Consider the following 25,163-nt stretch of genomic DNA (forward strand, 5'->3'; position numbering starts at 1 on the left):
TAACTCTGCCTTTCAAATAAATAACAATAAAAAAAAAAAAAAGATGTATTTTCGCAGATTTCCATCCAAGCTTTGGGGCCCTCCCCTCTCTGCCCGGCCCAGGCCCTGCGTGAGCGCCTCCCGCCGAGACAGAGGCCAGGGCCGAAGGGCGCCGCTCCCGGCCCCATGCAGGTTTCACGCCTTCCCTTCCCCGGCAGCCCTGTCGTGGCAGACGGCGGAGGACGGCGGCGGGCCGAGCCGGACGCTCCGCGGGGCAGCCAGGCCCGGAAGGCCCCGCGCCTCCGCGCCCCGGACGCACGCACACCCGTCCGGCGGCGACCCGGCGCGCTCGGGGCGGGCTGCGCAGGCGGCGGGCCGGGTCGGGCCGGAGCCTGAGCCGGGGCGGGCAGGGCAGCGGCGGGGCGGGGCGCGGCGGGGCGGGCAGGGCCGGGGCGGGCCGGGCGGGAGGAGCTCGCGCCGCCTGCGCTGCAGCCTGTGCGCCGCCGCCTGCAGGTAAGGGGGCCGGGAGCTGCCTGGCCGCGGTGGCCTCGCGCCGCCGGACCCCGGGCCCGTCCCCGCCCCCATGGGCAGCGGACCCACCAGGAAGCGGTGCGCGCTCTCCAGAGCTGCCCTGACTTGGGGCTGCCCCGGGGGTGGCGGGTTCTATTTCAAAGCCGGAAGTGCCCGCAGAGGTCCTGCGGGCAGGCGGCCGACGGGGAAACTGAGGCCGTGAGCCTGTAGAGGACGCCTCCTTGGTCAGTGAGGGCGTCGGACTGGGGAGGAAGAAGCCTTGGCCAAGGTCATGCAGGGTCATGAGGCACTGCACACGGCCTTCCCTGGAGAGGAGCCGGCCTGCGCGGTCCAGTCCTGCTGCCTGTGGCTGCAGCCGGGGAGGGTTGTGCTACTGGGTAAACTGAGGCTCGGAGAGACGTAGTGGTCTCCCCAGGAGCGCACCGGCAGGAAAGGGGCACGGGAACCTGGGTTGCTGCCTGCGGAGCGTGACCCAGTGTGGGGCACAGCGCCCTTGCCCTGCACGACCGTGCCCAGCCGTGCGGGTCAGACCCGGAGGGAGGACGGGGTACACCCCTCCTGCCTAACTCAGAGCAGGACCGCGCGGCTCCGGTCCCTAACTCAGCGTCATTTCGCTGCCGAAAACGGGCAGTCACCCCTTTCCGTTTGGGGGGCCCCATCCGTTCACCACATATGCACGTGCTCCTGTTCAGGCCCGGAGTTTGTCTCAGGTGACAAGGTGACTCTGAAGGTCCCCAGGCCCGCTGAGCGTGGGCGCTCTCGGGCCTCATCCGGATGCCTCAGCTGGCCTGTGCTCCCCCACAACCCCCAATCGTGTGGGGTGGGGGAGGGGCAGGGTAGGTGGGTAGAGTGTCCTTAGGTGGCCCTAATCTAACCTTGGAGCCAGCAGAGCTGGAAGCCTGGACCTGTCCTTTCCTAGCTGTGTGACCTTGAGTGTGTCCCTTCACCTCTCCGATTGTTGGTCATAGGACAGGGACCCCCAGAATGCTTTGCAGGTGGTGAGGTGCAGCCCAGAGCCGGGCCTCCGTGGGGGGCCTTGCCAGATCAGTCATAGGCAAGTGCCTGTTTATTTAGGGGCTGTAGGACTGTGGATAACCTGTTACTGCTCCCAGTGGAGAGAACCAAGAGGCGGGCACGGAGGCCAGGGTCCCCTGCCTGGTCCCCCTAGCGGGATGCTCACATCCCACACTCAGCGTTTCATCGATGTCACATAGAGGCGGGCTCATGTCCCAGCTTTGCAGCTGTGTCACTGACTGCCCTGGGCGAGCTACCTCACCCCCCTGTGCCTCGTTTGTAAAATACCTCTCTCCCAGGTTGTCACAGGATTATGGGACTCCCCCCCGCCCTGCTGAGCCCAGGGGTGGCTGGAAGGGCACAGTTGACTAATTAGTTGCCTGGGGGATTTCTTCTGAGGCTAAAGCTCTCCCTCCTCCTCCCCGGGACTGCAAGGTGGAGCAGCACCTTGGCTTGCAGATGTGGGGCCTGAGAAACCGGTCGGGTGGTTTGTGGTTTGTCACTGTGGTCGTCCTGCCAGTGTTTTTGTAGACACTGCTATTGTGAGTTGCAGCTGCAGGTGAGGGGGCGGCTTCACTTCCTTGAAGATGTTGCAGCCGTCAGAAGGGGGCCGGAGAGGGGCCTTGCAGCCCCCTTTCCACCTAACCGGCCGGTGCTGGGCCCTCTGAGGGTACCACGCTCTGCCTAAAGCGCTGCTGTGGCTTCTCATTTCTGAGGGTAAATAGCAGAGCTTCCGTGTGCCCCGGAAGGCCCTGCGTCTGTGCCTGGTGCTCCCCTCCAGCTCAGACCCTTTCTGAAGAACCCCAGTGCCCCAGGCAGCCCCCCACCCCCAGGGCCTTTGCACCTGCCCTCCTGGACTGCTCCTCCTCCTCCCTGTCTCTTTTCCCAGGTAGGCACCTCCTCATTCTTCAGCTTTTAGCTCAGCCTAGATCTGCATTCCAGATACGCCATGCCATGAATCCCGGGCATGCATCTCCCGGGTTAAACTCGCTGGGCTCGATGTCTGTGTGTACCCGGCACTGGCCTGTACCCGGCACTGCACCCATGACTTCCGGGGCCCGTGGCAGTGTGCTCAGCAGTGACATCTGCCTGCAGGGCGTCCCCCGTGAGCAGATGGGGGCCTTGCTCTCTCTAAAGCGAGTGAGCGCGAGCCTTTCCCAGTTGCCGAGGTGGGTGTTCATTCATTCATTCATGGAGCTCTAGGAATTGAGCGTCTCCTCTGCCAGGCTCTGTCCTGGGACGCGTCAGGGAATACGTCACCAAAGCCTCTGCCCTGCTGGAGCTTCCTCCAATGAGAGACTGAGCGTAGACCGGTAAACCTGCCGTGCATGGTCAGGGCAGGGCGGCTCCATCAGCAAAATCCAGCAGTGCAGGGAGCCGGGGGAGCGGCGGCCCCGCTGGTGTAGCCCTGAATGAATGAATGACCAGCCGGTGTTCTGACGGGGGAACGCCCATGCTTCACCCGCTGTCGCTTGGGCCCTCCTGATTCTCTCCAGCACAGAAGCACACTGGACGTTACGTCCTGGAGGAGGCCACGCCCCCCTTCAGCTGGACAGAGGCAGGAAGGCATGACCCCAAGGCCCCTTAGTAAGAGCACTTGGTGTGTGAGGTCATGCAGGCCTGGGGTGTGTCCTGGGCCTGCCAGTTGTCATCTGTGTGCTTCTGTTTTTTTTTTTTTTTTTTTTTTTTTTTTAATTTTTATTTTTTTTGACAGGCAGAGTGGACAGTGAGAGAGAGAGACAGAGAGAAAGGTCTTCCTTTGCCGTTGGTTCACCCTCCAATGGCCGCCGCGGCCGGCGCGCTGCGGCCGGCGCACCGCGCTGATCCGATGGCAGGAGCCAGGAGCCAGGTGCTTTTCCTGGTCTCCCATGGGGTGCAGGGCCCAAGCACCTGGGCCATCCTCCACTGCACTCCCTGGCCACAGCAGAGAGCTGGCCTGGAAGAGGGGCAACCGGGACAGAATCCGGCGCCCCGACCGGGACTAGAACCCGGTGTGCCGGCGCCGCTAGGCGGAGGATTAGCCTAGTGAGCCGCGGCGCCGGCCGTGTGCTTCTGTTTCTGTGAGCCTCAGTTTTCTCGTGTGTAAAATGGGTGCAGTGGCCGGCTCTTCCTCATGAGGTGGGATTTGAGGACAGGCCTCCAGGAAATCCTAGCAGATTCTAGTATCAAACTGTGCTTTGGGAAAAGGGCACCGCTGGGACATGGGGACCCAGGCCCACAGAGTAGCGTGGAATGAGGACGGGAGAGGGGAGGGGAATGGGGAAGGCAGCTGGGCCCATCCCAGAGGTTCCTGGAGCAGGCTAGGAAGAGGGGCCTGAGCCTGGGAACAGATGGGACCAGCAACCCCACTGGCCTCGTGGTCTTCAAACCCAGTCTGAAATCTTTTGGGCCACTCTGGAGTGTGAACTCCACCAAAGCAGCAAAACAGCGTCACAGCTACAGTGGCCGCCTCGGGCTGAGACCCAGGCACAGGGTTCCCGGGTTTTCCTAGTGTGGTGACCTTGATCTTCGTTTCCCATGGCCTCTCTGTTCCCGTCTATAAAATGGAACCAACAGTACCTGCCTTGAGTTTTGGGAAGAAGCAAGATGATGCATGGCTAACATTCACCAGGCATTACTGTGACAGGTTAAATGTTTAGAAGTTGGATGTTGTGATAAAACGCACATACCGTGGACTTTGCCATCGTAACGATGTTTAAAAAAATTTTAAGGTTTATTTATTTATTTGAAAGTCAGGGCTTTCAAATAAAGGAGAGGCAGAGAGAGAGAGAGAGAGAGAGAGAGAGAGCTCTTCCAATCTTTGGTTCACTCCCCAAATGACTTCAATGGCTAGGACTGGGCCAAGCCAAAGCCAGGAGCCTGGCGTTTCATTCAGGTCTCCCACGTGGGTGCAGAGGCCCAAACACTTGGGCATCTTCTGCTTTCCCAGGCATATTAGGAAGCTAGATCAGAAGTGGAGCATCCAGGACTTGAACCGGCGCCCATACAGGCTGCTGGTGCTTCAGGCTTAACCCACTGCACCACTGCGCCACAGTGCCGGCCCCTGTCTTACCCATTTTTAAGTGTGCAGTTCATTGGTGTTAGGATTTTCCAGTACATAGATCTGAAACTCCACACGCATTAAAGTACAGCTCCCCCAGCCTTGGTCCCTCATAGTCCTGCCTCCTGTCTCCCTAGGTTTGACCGCCATGGACGCCTCACGTTCTTGCGGTCATGCTGTGTTTATCTTTCTGTGGCTGCCTTGGTCCACCATGTCTTCAGGGTTCATTCACCTTATAGCACTCAGCAGAATTCCTTTTTCAAGGCTGCATAGTGTTCCCTCGCGGGCGTGTGCCACACCTGTTTATCCATTCACCCATGGATAGCAGCTGGACGTGAATAGGGCTGCTGGTATGAATGGGGCTGCCATGCACAGGGGTGTCCAGATGTCTCGGACGCTGCTGTCGGTCCCCTGGGCTGGAGCCAGAAGTGATATTGCTGCATCATTTGCTGTTGTGATTTGAAGGAAGGGTGCTAGGTTTGTTCACACCATGTGTTCACACTGTGTGTTCACACTGTGTCTCCCCTTGCCCACCAGGGTAAGAGCAGTGCCTGGAGCTGTGTCCAGCAGTGTGAAAACCTGGGGTCAAGTGCACTGATAGACTTCTCCATCTCCCCTTCTTCCTGTCCAGGCCAATTTGCCTCTTGAGTTATTTTCTCATTCTCCCAGGCAGGTGTTTTTTGATTATCTCCCAAATGTTTATGGGAGCCTGCTCTGTGCACTTGCGGGCAGAGGGAGCTGAGCATCACGGGCCAGTCACCTCACCTGCCAGACGTTGATGGGTGCTGTGGACAAAGCAGAGCCCTAGGGAGAAGGGGCTGGGGGAGGCCCAGGGCAGGGGTTTCTCCGAGGTGTGAGGCTTGTGCGAGGATGAGGAGGAGTGAGGGTGTTTGCCGTGTGTGCCGGCAGAGGGGACAGCCGGTGCAAAGGCCGTGTGGTGGGAGCATGCTGGAGTGGGCAGGGAGCAGCGTGGGGGCGGCAGAGCAGAAGGAGGGAGGGGGAGGGGCCGCCCCATCGCCGTGTCAGGACCTGGATGGCGGGTGGGAAGAGACTGGTCTGACAGTGCTGCCTGGTGAGTGCCCAAGGGTGAGGAGAAAGGGGCAGGAGACTGTGGGGAGACACCTGCCGAGACCCACGTGGAGGACGGGGCAGCAGCCAACGTGGCCCCAAAGTCCCAGAGCCCAGTGTCCACCCGGTGGCAGACTGTCACACCGCCCTCCCGCCCTCCCTCTGGGCTGCTCAAGTGGGTGGGATGGGAGCACCCTTCCGCACCAGCATCTCTCTCTCTCTCTCTCTCTCTCTGTCCTGTAACATGATTGTCCGAAACCTTCTGGGTTCCTCTGTGTTGGGACTGTTGCCATGGAGACCTCCCAAGATGCCTCGCTTAACCTCTGGCTTCCAATTAGACCTCCAGATAGAACAGGCTTCTCTCCTCGAGTATTGTGTGTGTGTGTGTGTGTGTGTGTGTGTGTGTGTGGTGGGGGCTGAACCAAGCCCCCCTAGAATCCTTCCTCCTCGGAGCCTCTCCAGAGTGTGTTACGTAGGGGAGTGTGTGTGTGTCTGTGTGTGTGTGTGTGTCTGTGTGTGTGTGTCTGTGTGTCTGTGTCAGATCATTCAGCCGCTGCCCTCAGTTTCAGGCCCAAGGATGGCACTGTGTGAAGGGTTTCTTCAGCTAAACGCTTCTCTCTGCTTAGCTCCAAGGCGATTAGGCTTCACCTCCCCGACACTGCCGCCGTCTTCCTGTTCATGGTGATTTCATTGCACTGCAGAGCCACTTGAAGCTCAGCTGCCAGGGCCAGGTGTGTGGCACGGGGTTAGGGTGCCCCTTGGGACTCCCACAGCCTACGTGGGAGCAGGATGCCCGAGTCAAGTCCCGGCTCTGGCCTTATTCTGATTCTAGCTTCTTGCTAACGTGTGCACTAGGAGGTCGCAGGTGGCTCAAGTATTTGGATCCTTGCCACGCACGTGGGAGACCTGGATTAAATTCCCAGCTCCTGGCTTCAGTGGGCCCAACCCCAACTGTTGCAGGCACTTGGGGAGTAAACCAGAATAAGAGAGATTCTCATTCTTCCTCCCTCTCTCTCTCTCCCCTCCTCCCCTCCCCCTCTCCTCCCTCCTCCTCCTCTCCCTCTTTCCCCTCCATTCCGTTCCCGCTCCCTCCCCTCCTCCCCCTCCCTCTCCATTCCCTCCTCCTCCCCCTCCCCTCCTGCCCCTCTCCCTCCCATCCTCCTCCTCCCCTCCTCCTCCCCTCCTCCTCCCCCTCCCCCCCTCCCCCCTTCTCTCTGCAGGGCTGTTGGGTATGGGCAACACTTTATGAGAAACGCTGGGTTGCTTCCAAGGCTGTTAGAGTCCTTTTTGAAGAAGCTGTAGTTTGCCTGGGGCCCCATGTGTAACCTCCCCCTCCCCCATCCTACGTGCCCAGCCCCACCCAGCCCCACCCAGCCCCACGGCCTCCCCCTCCCCTTGCTCTAGGCATTTAATCTTGCACAACTAGTGAGGAACTGCAGGAAGGGATCCTGTGTCTTAGGAATAAAAGGAGTTGAGTATCTGAGGGTGGGCCTGCTTCCACCTGCTGGTCACCTCGCTAAGACCTCGCTTTCTGCTTCCTGCATGTTTGAGTCCAGACTTTAGTGGGCAAGTGGTCTCAGGTGAGCTTATTTCCCACAAGATCAACAGACAGAATTGGTCTTAATTCAAGATTTTCTAATGATAAAGGTTCAGTAAGCTCATGATGGAAGTGCCAACAACAGAAAAAGCCAAGCCCAGTCACCTGCAGCCCCCAGCGCCAGCACCCAGCGTCAGCGATTGTTGCTGTCCTGGTGCCTTCCCTGTGCTCCGGAGCCTTTGTTTGCTTCTTTCCCAAAAGGAAGCGGGGGAGGGGAAACGGGAGGTGGGAGCTCTATAAAGCTTTACTTGTTTATTTGACAGTCAGAATTATATATAGAGAGGAAGAGACAGAGAAAGATCTTCCATCCGCTGGTTCACTCCCCAGAGGACCACAGTGGCCAGAGCTGGGCCAGGCCTAAGCCAAGAAGTTTGTCTGGGTCTCCCACATGGGTGGCAGGGCCCATGCCCTTGGGCCCTCTTCCGCTCCTTCCCAGTGCATCTGTAGGGAGCTGGATGGGAGTGGAGCAGCCGGGACACAAGCCAACACCCCTGTGGAATGCAGTGTCCCAGGCGGGGACTTTACCTGTGATGCCACACCGCAGGCCCCATCTGAGAACCATTGTTTAAAGGCAAAACTGGAATTACGTTGTAGTTGCAGTGGGATGCCAGCCCACCACCTCCCTAAGGAAAGAAAACATAAAAATCCCTGATTCGTAGCATTTGTCAATTCCTGCAGCCTAAGTATCCCCACTGTGCTAATTTCAGGAATTCACAGCACTGACGCAGAGCTGGGCAGAGAAACACAGAAATGTTTCTCACCAGCTCGTGTGCGCCAGTCCTAGCAAACCCTGCTGTCTTTTTAATGATGTCTTTTTTCCTGATCTTGATGTTAAAATGTTGAGAATTCCCATAACACAAAGGGAAAAATTTAAATCACCACCCTCCCCTCTGCCTAGCCGGATCCTACTGCACAACCTAACAGTCCTCTGTCTGGGGACAGAAGTACACAGATAGCTCTCTGCAGAGTTCCAGAGCCGTGCGCATTGACGGCCGAGAATTTGGAAGCCACAGAGAAGTCTCAGGCGCCTCATCATTCCCAGATAACGTCGGAGCACGCTCCATTTTCCTGCGTGTGTCTTTCTGACACGATTGGGCCTGTGGTTCGAATATTTCTGATTTTCAGTCATAGCACAAGCATATTCCATGCTCTGGAGAAGGTGACAACCCCGGGGAGAACATTACCACTGGTAACTTACCAACTACGCTGCCGGGGCATCAACAGGTGCAGCATAGGAGTCCTGCTCCCTGGCAGCGCAGGCCTGGCCTAGATGAAGCTCAGGTGGTCTGAAGTCTCGGTTGACCCTGGTCTGGGGCCCTGGGATATCTGTGGGTCTCTTTTCCACCTGCTTTCCCCTCCAGGTCTGCACTGGAAAATGAGCAGGGAGAGACACTGAGCTTGAGCTTAAGCCTGGAAACCAGTTCATTGCTTTGTGCGAACAGCCAGCATTCTCTGAGCACCCACCACCTCGTGGCAGGTGCCCGCCTGGGCACCAGGATACAGAAGTGGGAGAGATGCGGTGGCTGCTCTCTGCCCAGGCAAACCCAGGAGCTGCCTGCACCACAGCTCAGGGAACAAAGAGAGAGACCAGGGGGGTGAGGTGCCGCGGCTGTGCCTGCCAGTGGTGAGTGCCCTTGGCCCTGCTGAGACAGGCATCCCCGGCAGGGGAGCTGGCACAGTCAGGGCCAGGCGGCAGAGAGGGGCAGCCCAGAGCCAGGCGTCCCAGAGCCCCAGGCTAACTGCTCCCTCTTTCTCCTCCAGGTCCCACCCCTGTGGACCCATGGCTGGTTTTTCCAGTTTGCTCCCTAAGCACAATTTACATATTTCTCTGAAGAACCATCCAGAAGCTAAACACACCGTCTTTGGACATAGACGCAGGAGAGGCCCACGGCTGTGTCTCAAAACTCGGGTAAGTGTTATTTAAGTTCTCACTGGACTTCCTCTTTTACTGCCTCTCTCTCAGCAGGGGGCTGACATCTGTCAGCCTGCGTCCCCGCCGAGTCCCCGACAGGTGGCATGGTGCCAGTGCGTTTTGTCAGATTAATAACTGGTGAATTGGTAGTGGAGGTGAATATTTATTTATAATTTGCTTAGGCCTTAAAAAAATCTTTAACATTCTAGATACACCCTGTTGTGGTGGTGTTTTTTTCAACTGTTGTTTTAAAATGATTAGAGATACCCAGGAAGTTGCAGAACTAGTACTGAAAGGTCCCATGAGCCTTCACTCAGCTCCCCAGAAATCTGGGGGAAGGGGGTGGGGCAGCTGGCAGGTGTCACCCGTATTGAAGTTCCAGTTCAAATTCTAGCACCCTGGTGATCAGCTTCCTGCTACTGTGCCTGCAGCACGTGAGGGCCTGAGTACTTTGGTCCCTGCCACCACGTGGGAGGTCCAGATGGAGTTCTGGGCTCATGGCTTCCACCTAACTCACCCTGGGCTGTTGCACTCATTTGGGGAGTAAGCCAGTGTATGTAAGATTTCTCTCTCTCTGTCTCTGCCTTTCAAATAAATAAGTAAATAAATAAATGAAATCTCTTTTTAAAAATTTTATTTATTTGAAAGAGTTACACAGATAGAGAAGAGGCAGAGAGAGAGAGAGAGAGAGAGAGGTCTTCCATCCACTGGTTCACTCCCCAACTGGCCGCAATGGCTGGAGCTGTGCCGATCTGAAGCCAGGAGCCAGAAGCTTCCTCCAGGTCTCCCACGTGGGTGCAGGGGCCCAAGGACTTGGGCCATTTTCTATTGCTTTCCCAGGCCATAGCAGAGAGCTGGATTAGAAAAGGAGCAGCCAGGACTCGAACCGGCGCCCATATGGGATGCCAGCACTGCAGGCGATGGCTTCACCTGCTACACCACAGCACCAGCCCCTATAAATGAAATCTTACAAATCAATGTAGAGCTGGACGTTGGCTTAGCAATTAAGACACCAGTGAAGATGCCCACATCCCCCATCAGAGTGCCTGAGTTCAAGTCCCAACTCTGCTTCTGAGTCCAGCTTCCTGCTGATGCACACGCTGGGAGACAAGGGGTAATGGCTCAGGTACCTGGGTCTCTGCCTCTTGCCTTCAGCCTTGCCTAGCCCTGGCTGTTACAGGCATCTGGGGAGTGAACCAGTGGATGGAAGGTCTGTATGTGTGTGTGTGTGTGTGTGTACATGTTATGCCTTTCAAATAAAACGAAAATAAATTTAAAAACTAAGTCTTTACTCCTTCTCAGGTCAACCTGGCCCTTGGTGCTACAACCCTGGGCAACTTCCTCTGCGTGCACCCTCCACGCCTGCCCACTGCCCCAAGCCTGGCTGCACTGAACACCCTCTGGGTTTCAGAAGCAGCCCCCCTCTTCTGCCTCTGGGACTTGACACATGCTGTCCCCTGTGCCAGGGACGTGCCCCTCCCACCCCACCACACCCCTGCCTGAGCCACTCCCACATAGCATCCAGGCCTGAGCGTCACTGTCACTTCCAGGGAGCCAGTGCCAGTGCCGGGGCCTCAGTCTCCCTCCACCTCTGGTGTCCCCATCACAGTGCTCATTCCCGGGCTTGTCGTCATCTGTCTGCTTGCCAGCATCTGCCCCTGGGCCAGGGTTTCCTCTGCTGGACAGCCCTGTCCTGTCCACCCACAGGACCGTCCCCTGGCTTCCCTCAGCCTCTGCCAGGGCCACCTTTCATTGGCATACACAGTAGGCACCTCCTTCCCCCAACAAGGTCTGTGCTGGTGTAGGATTGCTAATCCCCCCCCCAACACACACTTTTCTTTTTTTTAAGTTTTATTTATTTGTTTGAAAGGTGGAGGTACAGAGACTGATCTTCCATCCGCTGGTTCACTCCCCAAAATGGCCGCAATGGCTGGAGCTGGGCCAGGCTGAAGCCAGGAGCCAGGAGCTTCATCCGGGTCTCTCACATGGAGCAGGGGCCATCTTCCGCTGCTTTCTCAGGCATGTTAGCAGGGAACTGGATTGGAAGTGGCGCAACCAGGACTCGAGCCAGCGCCCCTATGAGATGCTGGCGTTGCAGGCAGTGGCTTAACCCACTGCACCACAGCACCAGCCTTGCCATCCCCCTTCAGAGCAGGAATGGTCAGTTGGGTCCCCTGATCAGCCCCAAGGCCCAGAACATCAGCTGATTTAAGGCCTGAGCTGATTTAAGGGCATCCCATGGCTTGTGCTCTTCTCCATCCAACCAGCAAACGTCTGTTCGTGCCTGCGGTAGTCCAGGGCCTGCACAGCAAGCTAGGGAGACAGCAGTGATGAAGCTGCCTGGGGGGCGGCGCTGCAGCGCTGTGGGTAAAGCTGCCTCCTGCAGTGCCAGCGTCCCATATGGGCGCCTTTTGGAGTCCTGGCTACTCCACTTCTGGTCCAGCTCCCTGCTAATATGCCTGAGAAAGCAGTGGAAAATGGCCAAGTACCTGGGCCCCTGCACCTGCATGGGAGACCCGGAAGCAGTGCCTGGCTCCTGGCTTCATCATGGCCCAGCCCATGCAGCCATTTGGGTAGTGAACCAGTGGATGGAAGACCTCTCTCTCTCTCTCTCTCTCTAACTCTGCTTTTTAAATAAATAAAATAAACCTTAAATTTTTTTAAGTTTGTTTAAAAGAAAGAAACAACATGAGGGTGCCTCAAGATACCTATTGTTGTATCTGAATACTCAGGCAAGCTAACAAGTATTCTCAAAATAGAACAGGGGGCTGAGATAGTGGGCAGAGTTACTCCAGCCTGGGTGGTCAGGGAGGTCCTCTTGGAGGAGGTGACCCTCGGGGAAGGTTAGGGGAAGGATGTTCCAGGCAGGGGGAATGGCAGGTGCCAAAGCTGGTGGGGGCGGGGGGAGACCAGGTGTGTATTTAAGAGCAGAAAGACAGGCAGTGTGGCAGTGTGCATGCACGCAGGAGACAGGGCAGAGGCAGACATGGGCTGGACAGTGTGGGCCGTCATCCGGGGGTTGGGGTCTGTTACACGGGCAAGTGACATGCTGGGGGTATGTGACCGAGAGGCCCCTCGGGCTGCGGTGTAGCAGGTGCGGGACAGGCCCCCAAGAGTGAGTTGTGTGGAATGAGAGAGTGACCATGGCCTGAGCTGAGCTTTCTGGGAGCCAAGTGCACATCCCACCCCCACCCCCCTGGGGGCTAGAAACAGATCGGAGAAGCCTACTTTTTCTTGAGCTAAGAGCTGACGTGGGGCTCCCACGCACGGTGCGTGGAGTGGATGCAGTGTAGGGGGAAGTCACAGCAGGTGCCACCCGGCCTGCTCTCAGTTCTCCCCTTTTCCACCACCAGAGTCCGGGCAGAGCCTCTGAGCGGGGAAACCCACTGCAAACCACAGCCTTGGGTTCCTGGAGCAGCCGTTCTTGCGGGGTGACTTTGGGCCCTGTGTTTCTGCACGGGAGGCGAGGGGAGGAGGACGCCCACGATGGCATAGCCAGGGGACAGCACGGGCACGAGGGGACAGCACGGGCGCGAGCGTCCGGGGCTACCTTGGGTCTCATCCCGTACTGCGTCTCTGGAGACCGCTGGCCTGGCCGAGCTGTCCTCAGCCGCTCACCCTCACCTGGGACTTAGCAGAAGGGAATGGACTAGAAAGAGTTTTGCCAACTGTCACGCGCTGTGAAATCGTTGCTCTGTGGCTTTTAACTAACTCGGGGTTGTTTGCAAGGTTAATGAGTTACAGGGGGATTTTAGAAGGTTCAGGGAAACTAAAGATGAGTTGATTTGGGGGCAAAAATGAAGTTGTTTTGAAATCCATGCCTGAGAAGTATCTTCATGAAAATGTGTATTATATAAAAACTATACATGAATTTCAATTGTTTTTGCCAAAATAAGCTTATCTTTTCATTCCGTTTCCCACAAGTTTTTTGTTTTTGCTTTGTTTTTGTTTTTTTAGCACCCTCTTATTGGTTGTAGGCAGGCTTTCAAATACCCTCTCTAAAGAAGAAACATTTTCAGAACAAAAGACACATTTTTTTAAAGATTTATTTATATATTTGAAAGTCAGAGATACACAGAGATAGAAGGAGAGGCAGAGAGAGAGAGAGAGAGAGAGAGAGGTCTTCCATCCGCTGGTTCACTCCCCAATTGGCCGCAATGGCTGGAGCTTCACCGATCCAAAGCCAGGAGCTCTTTCTGGGTCTCCCATGCGGGTGCAGGGGCCCAAGGACTTGGGTCATCTTCTGCTGCTTTCCCAGGCCATAGCAGAGAGCTGGATTGGAAGTGGAGCAGCTGGGTTTCAAACCGGCGCCCATATGGGATGCCGGCACTGCAGGCAGTGGCTTAACCTGCTACACCACAGTGCCAGCCCCAAAAGACTTATTTTTTTTTTTAATTTATTTTATTTCTTTGAAAGGCAGAATGATCGAGAGAGAGAGAGAGATCATGCATGAACTGGCTCACTCCTCAAATGGCCACAATGGCTGGAGCCAGGCCATGTGGGTGCAGGGGCCCAAGCACCGGGCCATCTTCTGCCACTTTCCCAGGCCATTAGCAGAGAGCAGGATCAGAAGTGGAGCAGCTGGCATTGCAGGCAGCGGCTTAACCCACTGCACTGCAATGGCTTAACCCCCAGGGCAAAAATGTGTATTCCTTAGCTGGATGGGCACCAACTGTGGACCCAGAACAGCATGCCGCGTGGTTATTAGACTAGAAAGCTCTGGCCACCTGAGGAGAAGTAGAACAGAGGTGGTGGCCCGGCACTCTGGCCCCGGCTGTCTCAGTCCTGTGGTTGCCGGCTGTGGGACCTGGGCCCACATCCTCCACTGAGCCCATCTCCTCCCTCACACGCTGGACTCTGGACGTGAAGGGCTGACCCGCCCCAAGAGGCTTGTTGGCTCTCGTTCTTGTTTATTGCACCTGTGTGAGAGGCGGCTCCTGCTAAGCGCTGGTTGATGCTTTTATACGTTGATTTCTTTCACAAGCATTTACACAGCTGTGTCCCAGCGCTTCACAAATGCTGATGCTCATGGCCCGCTGGCTGACACCACACTTCCTGGGGGGGGGGGGGGGTGGTCAGGGAGAAAGCTCAGTGAACAGAGCTTGAGTTGCCCAGGGTCCCCCATCTGTTAAGTGGAGGTGCCCAGACTCCCTCCCAGGACCACCTGGTGCTGAGCCTGTGTTCCTAGCCGCACTGCTCTGCAGTCAAGGCTGGTACCCCTCCCTACACCTCCCCTCCCCTCCCCTCCACCCCTCCCCCCACTTCTCTCCCCTGCCTCCCTCCCTTCCTCCTCCCTTCCTTCCTTCCGTGCTGGGGGTGCAGCAGTCACAGAGCGCACGCATCTCCAGCAGACGGCTCTGAGAGCTGTGCCGTGCACCTGTGTAGCCACAGCCCGGGTGAAGATGAGACAGCCCCATGCCCAGCCTGCCCTGTCCCTCCTGAGTCGGTCCTCACTCCCACAGGTGACCTCTCTCCTGCCTTCCATCACCGCTTCAACTCCACTCAAGCAGGGTAGTGCAGGAGGCACCCTTTCTGTGTTTCCTGTTGTCTGAGACGCATGCGTGTGGTGGCGATTAGCCAAGGTCATTCTCTTTCTCTGCTGTGTGATAGTCCATGGTGTGACTGTGACGCAGCTTTGCACGCTGTGGTGGGTGCACGTGTGGATTGTGTCCCCTTTGGGACTGTGGTCATCCATCGGTATCCTCAGGGGCTTGGTCTCAGGATGCCACCCCCAATGGATATGGAAATCTGTAGGTGCTCAAGTCCCTTAACTAAAATGGTATAGTATTTGCATATAATATATGCGCACACTCCTGTGTACTTTTCTTAAAGATTTTGGGGCCAGCACTGTAGCGCAGTGGGTTAACGCCCTGGCCTGAAGCACCAGCATCCCATATGGGCACTGGTTCAAGACCTGGCTGCTCTGCTTCCTGTCCAGCTATCTGCTACGACCTGGGAAAGCAGTAGAAGATGGCCCAAGTCCTTGAGCCCCTGCACCCATGTGGGAGACCTGGAAGAAGCTCCTGGCTCCTGATCAGTGCAGCTCCGGCCGTTGCAGCCATCTGGGGAGTGAACCATCGGATGGAAGTCTCTCCCTCTCTCTCTCTCTCTCTCTCTCTCTCTCTCTCCATCTGCTGGATAACTCTCCAAGTAGCTGCAACAGTGAGGACTGCGCCAGCCAAAGCCAGGAGCCAGGAACTCCATTTGGGTCTCCCACATGGATGGCAGGAGTCCAGGGACTTGAGCCATCTTCCGCTGCTTTCCCAGGTGCATTAGCAGGGAGCCGGAAGGGAAACTCAACACCCAGGACTTGAACCAGTGCTCTGATATAGGATAGGGATGCACTGTTGCAGGCAGGGACTTAACCGGCTGCGCCACAGCGCCAGCCCCTTTCCTGGATACTATGTATCATCTCTACATTACTTACAAAGCCCAATACAATGTGAATGCCTTGACAGTCACTCCACTGTGTTGCTTAGGGAATAATGACAAGAAGAAAGGCAGCACGTGTTCAGCACAGATGCGGCGTTTGTTCCAAGGTGTTGGATCAGCGGTTGGGAGAACCTGTGGATGTGGAATCCACGGACACAGGGCTGATGTGTGTGATTGGCAGCGCTGTGAGCATCACAGACTCGGGGCTCGGGGGGGCTGTGAACGGTACCAAACACAAACCCTTTGTGGGTAAACGCATTGAAAACATCTCTCCCCACCCCGGTGTCTGAGGTGTGTTTTCACTTTCCTAAAGGTGGTGGTGAGAAGTTCTTTTGTCTTAATGAAGCCTAATTTTCAATCTTTTCTGGTTTCTGATTTTTATGTCTCATGTAAGTAGCATGCGCCCTCCCCTGGACGCATCTCTCACTGGGTTTTTTTCCTGCAGGGCTGGGGATGGCCACAGGGGACAGGCGAAGCCCGAGGCTGCCCCAGGTCACCGAGCCAGCCGCACAGGGGGAGCCCCACGTGCCCACGGGCCGGGAGCTGACCGAGGCCAACCGCTTCGCCTATGCCGCGCTCTGTGGCATCTCCCTGTCTCAGCTCTTTCCAGAACCCGAGCAAAGGTGAGTTCGTGGGTCTCCCGGAGAGAAGGTCATGCTCCTTGGGGGAGCCAAGCCAGGGACCGCGGGAGGCACAGAGGAGCAAGCCAGTGTCCTTGGCTGAAGCAGCTCGCAAGCTGGGAAGGGGAAAAGACAGCCCGCCACCCAGTTAGTCAGCATTTTTTGAGCACCTACTGTGTGCAGGCCTGCTTTGTGGTGCTTGGAGGGCGTCTGCGAATAAGACGAGTGAGACAGGCGCCTTCCCTTCTCAGACAGGACACAGTCCGGTAGGGGGTAAGAGATGGGTGAACGCGTGAAACATGCCCTTGTTGAGCACCTACTATGTGCTGGTGTCGTGCACAGCCCTGTGGAGGAGACAGCGGACAGCAGGACTTGGCTTCTGCCCTCAAAGTGCGCGCGCCCTGCGGGGTCCCCCTGGCTCATCGTAGTGGCAGACAGGGGCAGCTGTACTCACGCGGGTCACTGGACACCTGCACAGGTGTGCCGTGGGAGCAGATGAATGACAGGGTTAATCTCTGTGTCATATGTCATGTCTGTTGTTGGCAGTATCCATGGTAGATGTGTTTAAATCATACAAGGGTACTTCAGAAGGTTCATGGAAAACGGAACTGAAGGTGTCTATTTTAGTGCAGAAAAAATGGAAATCCACGGGCATCAGAGGCCTCCAAAATTTCATGGATACGGGAGGTATTTGACCTGTTGGTTACGATGCCAATTAAGACACCCACGTCGGGTAGGCAGCATCATGGCGTATCGGGTAGTCTCTGCCTGTGGCACTGGCATGCCACGTGGGTGCCAGTTTGAGTCCTGCCTGCTCCACTTCCCATCCAGCTCCCTGTTAATGCCCCGGGAAAAGCAGCAGCAGATGGCCCGAGTGTTTGGGTCCCTGCCATCCACGTGGGAGACCCAGATGGGATTCCAGGGTCCTGGCTTCAGCCTGGCCCGGCCCTGTGCATTGTGGCCATGTGGGGAGTGAACCAGTGAATGGAAGATAGCTCTGTGTGTGCGCATGTGTCCTTTTCTCTGTTACTCTGCTTTTCAAATAGATAAATAAAAAATTTTTTTTTAAATTGAGGGAGGTAAATTGGAGTTGACTTGGGAGCAGGTCAAATGTTGGGTAGGCAAAAGCAGGACCTAGGTGTGGCCCCAGTGGCTTGGGTGGTGGTGCACACAGGACAGAGGTGTCATTGCTAAGGCGGGGGGGAGGGGCAGGTTGGGGGCAGGAAATGAAGAGTTCTTGTACCTGCAGTGCTTCCAAGACCCTTACCCTACCCCCCACATGAATGCTCAGTGGCCCCCTCATGCCTTGGGTCCTAACTGGGGATTTTGCTTCTGATTTTTTTTTTTAAAGATTTATTAATATGGGGGCCAGTGCTGTGACATAGTAGGTTAAGCCTCTGCCTGTGTTGCTGGCATCCCATATGGGCGCTGGTTCTACTCCTGACTTCTTCACTTCCGATCCAGCCCCCTGCTGATGGCCTGGGTAAGCAGTGGAGGATGGCCCAAGTGTTTGGGCCCCTGCACCCACATGGGAGACCCGGAAGAAACTCCTGGCTGCCTTCAGATTGGCCCAGCTCTGGCCATTGCAGATATTTGGGGAGTGAACCAGTGGATGGAAACCTTCCCCTCTTCCTCTCTCTCTGTCTGTCAGTAACTCTGCCTCTCAAATAAATAAATAAATCTTTTAAAAAAGATTTATATGAAAGGCAGAGTTACAGAGAGAGAGAGAAAGAGAGTGAGAGAGATCCTCATCTGCTGATTCACTCCCCAAATGGCTGCAATGACCAGGGCTGACCCAGACTGAAACCAGGAGCCTGGACTCCATCCGGGTCTCCCACATGGGTGCAGGGGTCCAGGCACTTGGGCCATCCTCCACTGCTTCCCAGGCCATCAGCAGGGGGCTGGATCAGAAGTGGAGCAGCAGGGACTTAAAGCAGCACTCATGTGGGATGCCAGTGTCTCAGGCAGTGACTTAACCGTCATGGCCTTCACAATGACAGGCCTTTGCTTTGGCTTTTTATCTTTGTCTCTCCTGCTGGACTGCACGCAGGAACCTACTCATCTCCTTGGGGCAACCTGCACCCCAGGCCAGGGGGTTTCTCCAGCTGCCTCCCAGTCTGCCGCTCTCTGCGGTCGCCCCACTGCGCTGGGATTCATCCCACTCCCACTGCCTGTAGCAAGAGGACGGGAGCTGCCTTGTTGATGTCTGAGTCCCCTGTGCCTGACACACGGCCCCATGTAGCAAGGGCGCTCCGTAAAGGTTGGAGAGAAGAAGGGATGAGTTGGGGCAGGCATTTGTATTGGTTAAGATGCCACTCGCTTGGGACGCCCGCATCCCTTACCAGAGGGCCTGGTTTTAGTCTTGGCTCCTCTGCTTCTGATCCAGCTTCCTGCTCATGTGCACCCCTGGAGGCACATGGGTGGATCCTGCCACCCATGTGGGAGACCCAGTTCAAGTTCCGGCATTTAGAGAGGGAATCAGAGGATGAGAGATCTATCTCTCTCCCCCTCTCCCCCTCTCCCTTTCTCCCTCTCTCTCTCTCCCCATCTCCCTCTTTCCTCCTCTCCCCTCTCCCTTTCTCCCTCTCTCTCCCTCCCCATCTCCCTCTCCCTCTTTCCCCCATCCCTCTCCCTCTCCCCCCTCCCTCTCCCCCTCCCTCTCTCTCTCTCCCTCTTTCCTCCTCTCCCCCTTCCCCCTCTCCCCCTCCCCCTCTCCCTCTCTCCCTCTCTCGCTCTCTCCCTCTCTTGCTCTCTCCCCCATCCCTCTCCCCCCCTTCCTCTCCCTCTCCCCCTTTCCCTCTCTTCCCCTCTCCCTCTCCCTCTCTCTCCCTCTCCTGTTGCTGTGGATTCGTTTTGGGAGGGGAAGCATGGTGGGGGCAAGAGACGCAGAGTCACCACAGACACCGGGAGTCGGGTGAAAGCAGGCCTGAGGCGAGCAGGCTGCAGACTCGTTTATTTCAGTTGGTGCAGCAGCTTATATAGCCAAGGCAGCCAATCCAGCCAAGGGATGGTCTATGCCCTAACCAATCACACCCTGTTGCCAGGCAGTTTCCAAAGCCATCCAATCATAGCCTGTTATCAGTCAGGCTCTGTTGTCATGTGCTTTCTGAAACCATCCAATCACAGCCTGTTGCCAGGCAGTTTCTGTTGCCAGTGGCCATCTTGGCATGGCCTTCTCATTCCACCACATTTCCCCCTTTTTGTTTATTTTTGAGCAACGGGAGGCATGATTCTTGGCCATACCATTGTTGACCCCGTTTCCATGTGGTCTCTGTATGCAGCTGTGCCTGTCTTAGGTTGTCCCCCAGGGGATCTTACCCGTTGTTGACTAACCAGCACTCAAAATGGGAGACCACGGGATTGCTTGCTCAGATGGGGTAGGAATGAGGAACAGTGGTAATCAGGAATGGCATGACCACACACAGACTGTGGGCCATTCGAGTGGCTGACCAGAGCTAGTGGGGTATAAAACAGTAATGGATGTGGCTATGGGCAGTTCCTCAGGGTAGGATGATAGGGCAGGTGCGTCTGCTAACAAGGCAGACTCTCAGTCTTGTTCAGCTGGTTCTGGTTGACTGTCAGTTGCAAGCTTGATGTTTCTGGCTGGTACCCAAATGGGCTGTCCCGCATTCTCTGGAAAGACACAAGCATATCCTCAGCCCTTGGTCAGCAGAGGGTGTGGTCCCTTCCATTCTCCTGCCAGGGGGTCTTCCCACCTAACCATAGAGGCTGGGGTCTGGAATGGAAAGGATCCCCAGTGTATATAAGCTGGGCTGACCCCTTGGGAATCAAAACTAAGAAAATTGATAGTGAAACGGACTTCAGTCAAAGCAAGCTGTGGGTCTGGGGACATATGATTGTTTTTCTGTCTTTGTAAGAGATCTTTAATCATCCTATGAGTTCTTTCAATGATTGCCTGTCCCTGTGGGTTATATGGGATACCTGTGGCAGACCGTATGTTCCAGGATTTCCGGAAGGAATTAAATTCCTGTGATATATACACTGGCCCGTTATCAGTCTTTATGGTCCAGGAGACACCAAGGACCAGCATGGCTGACTTAACTGCCTTTATCACATTATTAGCCTTTTCTCCAGATTGGGCTGTTGCAAATACAGCCTTTGAACAAGTATCTACCACCACATGGACAAACTTGTTTACCAAAGGAGTTAATGTGGGTGATGGCCACTTGCCAGAGCTTATTAGGAGCAAGGCCTCACGGGTTCACTCCTGCTTGTTGCAGTGGGCCTAACAGGGCGAGGGGTGCACAATTCTTGCAGTAGTGAACTAGGTGTTTGCATTGGCTCGTTGTTAGCTCTGGGGAAAGCAATTGTATGTTGCTTGCTGACGTATGAAAATTTTGGTGTAGAATATGGGCTTGTTCTAGGTGTCCAATGGAAGCCGTGTTGCAGGAGATAAGACGGTCGACCTTTTTGTTGTCTTGGAAAATAAAGCCAGGTAACCCAGTATGTGATCTTACGTGTGAGATATACCATGGGTGTTTTCTGTACTCAGTTAGCTCCTTAAGTGTTGTGAACATTTGATCAATTAGATTATTGGTCAGGTTAAAGACTGCAAAAGGGATCGTCTTTGCTACCTGTACTGAGTATTTGCTGTCTGAAAATATATTTACCGGCCCATCCTGGCTAAGGAGTAGAACCTTGACTATTGCCTTTATTTCTCCCACCTGTACTGATCCCCCATGGGGTTCTACATGGATCTTATCTTTTTCTGTTAAAGATTTGATCACTATTCCAAACAGTGACTTGTTGGCGTCCATAAACACACATGGTGCCATGGGTATAGGTTGATTAACAGGGAAAGCATGTTTTGGATAGTCTATTTCTAAGATTTGTAGTGTCTAGAGTAGCCTGTCCGCTGGCAGGTGATTGTCAACCTGTCCTGGGAAATTTATTAGTTAAAGTTTGAAAGAGTGAGCTATTCTGCATCAATGTGGACAGTTCTAATTGTGATAGGGGTAGGACCACTATTTCTGGCTCTGTGTTAAATATCTTATTGGCATAATATCTTAATTTAAGTCCCATCATAAGGATGGCATCTACTTTGTTAACTATTTTACGACACTCGCTCCAGGCTATGTGCACCCAAAAAAGTGGTCCATGTTGTTGCCAAATAACTCCTAAGGGGGCCTTGAGGGTAGATATAGTTATGGCAAATAGAGGCACCTGAGGGTCATATCTAAAGGTTTTGAAATGTGACAACTGGGTGTTGATCTTGTCTATAGTGGATTTGGCTGCTGGTGTCCATGTGATTTTTGAAGAAGGGCTGTTCCCCTTGGTCAGTAAATCGAATGGTGGTCTAAGCTCTGCAGGTGTTAGGGAAGGAAGGGCTTCAGCCAATTGATTTGGCCACATAGTTGCTGAAGTTCATTAAGTGAGTATCTATGCTTGACTTTTAGGTTTGGGCCCATTGGAGATACATGGGAGGAGGTTTGATAACCCAAGAATTGAATGGGAGGAAAATGTTGTACCTTTTCTATGGCAATAGACAAACCCAGGAATTGTAAATTTCTTACTGTCTCACTTAGGCCTTCAGAGTTGCTGCATTCTTGTGAGCAAGTAAGATATCATCCACATAATGTATGACCAAGCACTGATCTTTAAGTGTGCTGGTCGCATGAGAAACGTATCTTTGGCAAATGACAGGGCTGTTTTTCATGCCTTGTGGGAGTACTGTCCGCTGAAATCTTTTTGCAGGGAGCTGAAAATTGGGCTTCCATACTGTAAAGGCGAGGTAGGCCTTGTCCTGCTCCGCGATGGGAATGGAAAAGAAGCAGTCTTTGATATCAGTGGTAACTATGTGGTATCCATTAGCAATGGCCCCTGGATGGGGAATGCCAGCCTGGAATGTTCCCATCTTTTTTATGATTTTGTTGATGGCTCTCAAATCCTGTAATAGCCTATATTTTCCCTGTTTCTTTGGTGTCACAAAAATGGGTGTGTTGTGAGGGCCCGTGGAGGGCTCTCTGTGTCCCTTTTCCAATTGTTCCTGCACCAGTTCTCTAAGGATGCCAAGTTTGGGTTGTACTATTGGCCACTGCTCTACCCAGATGTTTCCTGATTTTTCCCATTCAATGGGGATTGGGCGTGTCTTTTGTATGAGGTGAGCAGTGGCCCCTAGAATTGGGGATGAATCTTACTTGTAGGCTCTCCATTAAAGCTGCTGGCTCGTGGAGATCTGTGATCTGTAGTAAGGACCGCTTGCATGTGTGCGAGCACATCTCTCCCCCATAAGGTTGTGGAAACCTCAGCAATCAGCGGGAAGATGGTTCCCATATCTCCATTGTCATCTCTCCACGTTACAGGTGTGATGACCTGATCAGCCAATTTTAATCCTCCAACACCTTGGAGGTCGGGCCTGGGCGCTGTCTTCCAATGTTGCATTTTTCTTGCATCCCTAGCTTTTAAGACAGTGGCATCTGCCCCCATCTCAGTTAAACCCACAAAGGCAATGTCATCTAAGTATAGGGTCAATTTTGGCCTCAGATTGAAGATGGGCATCGACCAGTTAATGGTGGTGGGACTCCCTCTTACTTGCTGGGCTGAGGGCCGCCCCGCTGGGAGTTTAAAGGTGTGGTCTTTCAACCTTTTGCCCAATGAAAGCCTTTTTTACATCCGGGACACAGCGTTTTGGGCTGGCCCCATCTGTCAGCGTTTGGGCAGTTTTGCCGTAGGTGTCCCGTTTCCTGACATCCCCAACAGACTGGAGGGTCATTAGACTTCCTTGTGTTCAGTTTGTTAATGGCCGCAGTTGGGGCCTGTATGGGTGTATCGGCAGGGTTTACCTCCTTTGTGGCTGCTATCCATTTAGAAATGTCTTCATTACGGACTGGGGCCATTGCAGCTTTTACCTCTTTGGTAGCACCTTCCCAAGCTAATAGTTTGACCAAATTGTCTTGATCGGGGCCAGGCGGTAATCTTTTCTCTACTGCCTCCAAGACTCTGGCAAGGAAATCGGGGAACCATTCGCCGGGGCCTTGAACTAGGTTTCTAAAGAACTGACTATAATTAGGAGGATTTATATTTTTTAAGGCTCTAAGTGCCAAATCTCTGACCTGATCAAAATAGGTAACTATTCCAATGCAGGCCTGTTCATGAGGATATGTGTAGGTGCCACGGCTTGTAAGCGTATCAAAGGTCACTGCTATTCCACAGGCGGCATTATTCCTCGCCACAGTTTCAGCCTCTTCCTGATAGGAGGCTTTCCACTGTAGAACTGTGGTCTCCACAAACATGCTTCGAGCAGTGCAACCCAGTCAAAATGAGTTTGAAGGTTCGCTCCCATGGTGTGAGCACCTGTTCAAAGTAGGGCGAGTCGGGGCCTGACTCCTGAGAAGCCTTTTTCGGCATAGTGAGGTCACTTATGGGCGTTGGAATCCAGGGCCTGAATTCTGCGTCCGCTCCTACATTAACGGCAAACGTGCGGGTGGGATGGGGTCTAGCGGCTGCCCTGAGAGCCTGGGGTGCCTGGGGACTGCCGCAGATGTGGGGATCCTCACTGGGGTGCGGATGGGATGACCTCGCATGGGTTATCGCCTTGAGGTGGTCTAAGTTCATCCCACGGGTATGTGGGGGTTGGCTGACTAGGCATTGCTGCATTGTCTGCTGTCATGTCATTTTCACCGTCAGATCTCTCTCTCTCCCTAAGTCATCAACTGTTGTCTGTGAGGCAGAGGCCTGGAGTGACAGGCTCTTATCACTCACAGATTCATTGTGTTTGGTAATTAATCTGTGTGCGCTTCTGAGAGGGGGCATCTTTCTCGTGTTTGAGTGCTTAAGAGCAGCGCACCACGCCAACTTAGCCAAAGGAAAGACACGCACAGCACTGCTGCCATACAAAGCAAATTCCTAGCACCTCAGCGGCTGATGGCATTCTGCAGGGGGTTCCCTACCTTAGACAGACAGCCAGTGGTGTATCAGATTGTAGTATGTCCTGTGCTTAGTGGGGGACTTCCTGGATTCGTTAGGTCAAGGCCGTATGCCCACACTATGTCTCCGGAGCGTCACCTCTCTCAGTGAGGGAAGATGACTTGGTTCCGAATTCCGGGATGATCAGTCCCTTGTGTGAATTCGCCGGGTGAACCCAAAGTATAAGGAGGAGCTGAGAAGTGGCGTACGCTTCTGGGAGGTGTGTGCCTAACCTGGGGTCACTAAGACCGAGGACAAGGACAAGGAAAGGGGCGTAGGAAGGGGTTCTGTGCTCACCCTCACAGAACCAAACAGCACACAGAACACCGAGGGGCCTCCTTGGCCGAAATCAAGGGCGACCTCGCCGAGTCCGACACGCTCTCTCTCAGTCACGTTGGGTGCCACATGTTGCTGTGGATTCATTCTGAGAGGAGGAGCGTGGTGGGGGCAAGAGGCGCGGAGTCACCACACAGACCCCGGGAGTCGGGTGAAAGCAGGCCAGGGGCGAGCATCCCGCAGACTCGTTTATTTCAGTTGCTACTGCAGCTTATATAGCCAAGGCAGCCAATCCAGCCAAGGGGCGGTCTATGCCCTAACCAATCACACCCTGTTGCCAGGCAGTTTCCGAATCCATCCAATCACAGCCTGTTGCCAGGCAGGTTCTGTTGTCATGTGGTTTCCGAAACCATCCAATCACAGCCTGTTGTCAGGCAGTTTCTGTTGCCAGCAGCCATCTTGGCATGGCCTTCTCATTCCACCACACTCTCCCTTTCTCTCCCTCTCCCTCTCTCCCCCTCCCTCTCCCTCTCCCCCTTCTGCCCTCCCCTCACACACGCAGTCTCTCATTCTCTCTGCCTTTTACGCAGCCTCTCATTCTCTCTGCCTTTTAAATAAACAAGAAATTGTAACAAGACACGATGAATAACCACTGCCTTTATTAGAAAGAGATTCATGACCTCTGGATTCAGATCTGGGTTCAAATCCTAACCCCGCCACCTCAGGTTATTTAACTGCTCTGTGAGGTGGCGTAGGGAAGCCACAGCA

At 54.7% G+C, this 25,163-nt stretch overlaps 1 protein-coding gene across 13 annotated transcripts in view; it reads left to right on the forward strand.

Annotated features, from left to right (window-relative positions):
• The first annotated feature begins 401 nt into the window (after positions 1 to 401).
• Positions 402 to 25,163, forward strand: part of TMCO4 (transmembrane and coiled-coil domains 4) — a 106,593-nt gene continuing 81,831 nt past the window's right edge. For 6 of the 13 annotated variants that reach the window (XR_016211249.1, XM_089301412.1, XM_002716055.6 and 3 more), the window contains exons 1-3: positions 403 to 492; positions 8,991 to 9,138; positions 16,019 to 16,196. Coding sequence is in view for 12 of the 13 variants with exons in the window: in XM_089301412.1 (XP_089157538.1) it covers positions 16,027 to 16,196 (170 nt within the window). In the remaining variant the exon portion in view is untranslated. Of the gene's footprint in view, positions 493 to 6,061; positions 6,364 to 7,069; positions 8,707 to 8,829; positions 8,854 to 8,990; positions 9,139 to 14,475; positions 14,604 to 16,018; positions 16,197 to 25,163 lie in introns of those variants that run through there. The other 7 variants (XM_089301407.1, XM_089301413.1, XM_089301409.1 and 4 more) reach the window with 6 other exon arrangements.

Source organism: Oryctolagus cuniculus, chromosome 7 (assembly GCF_051225735.1).
Source record: "Oryctolagus cuniculus isolate XC-2025 breed Fujian yellow rabbit chromosome 7, ASM5122573v1, whole genome shotgun sequence".
Taxonomy (NCBI): Eukaryota; Metazoa; Chordata; class Mammalia; order Lagomorpha; family Leporidae; genus Oryctolagus; species Oryctolagus cuniculus.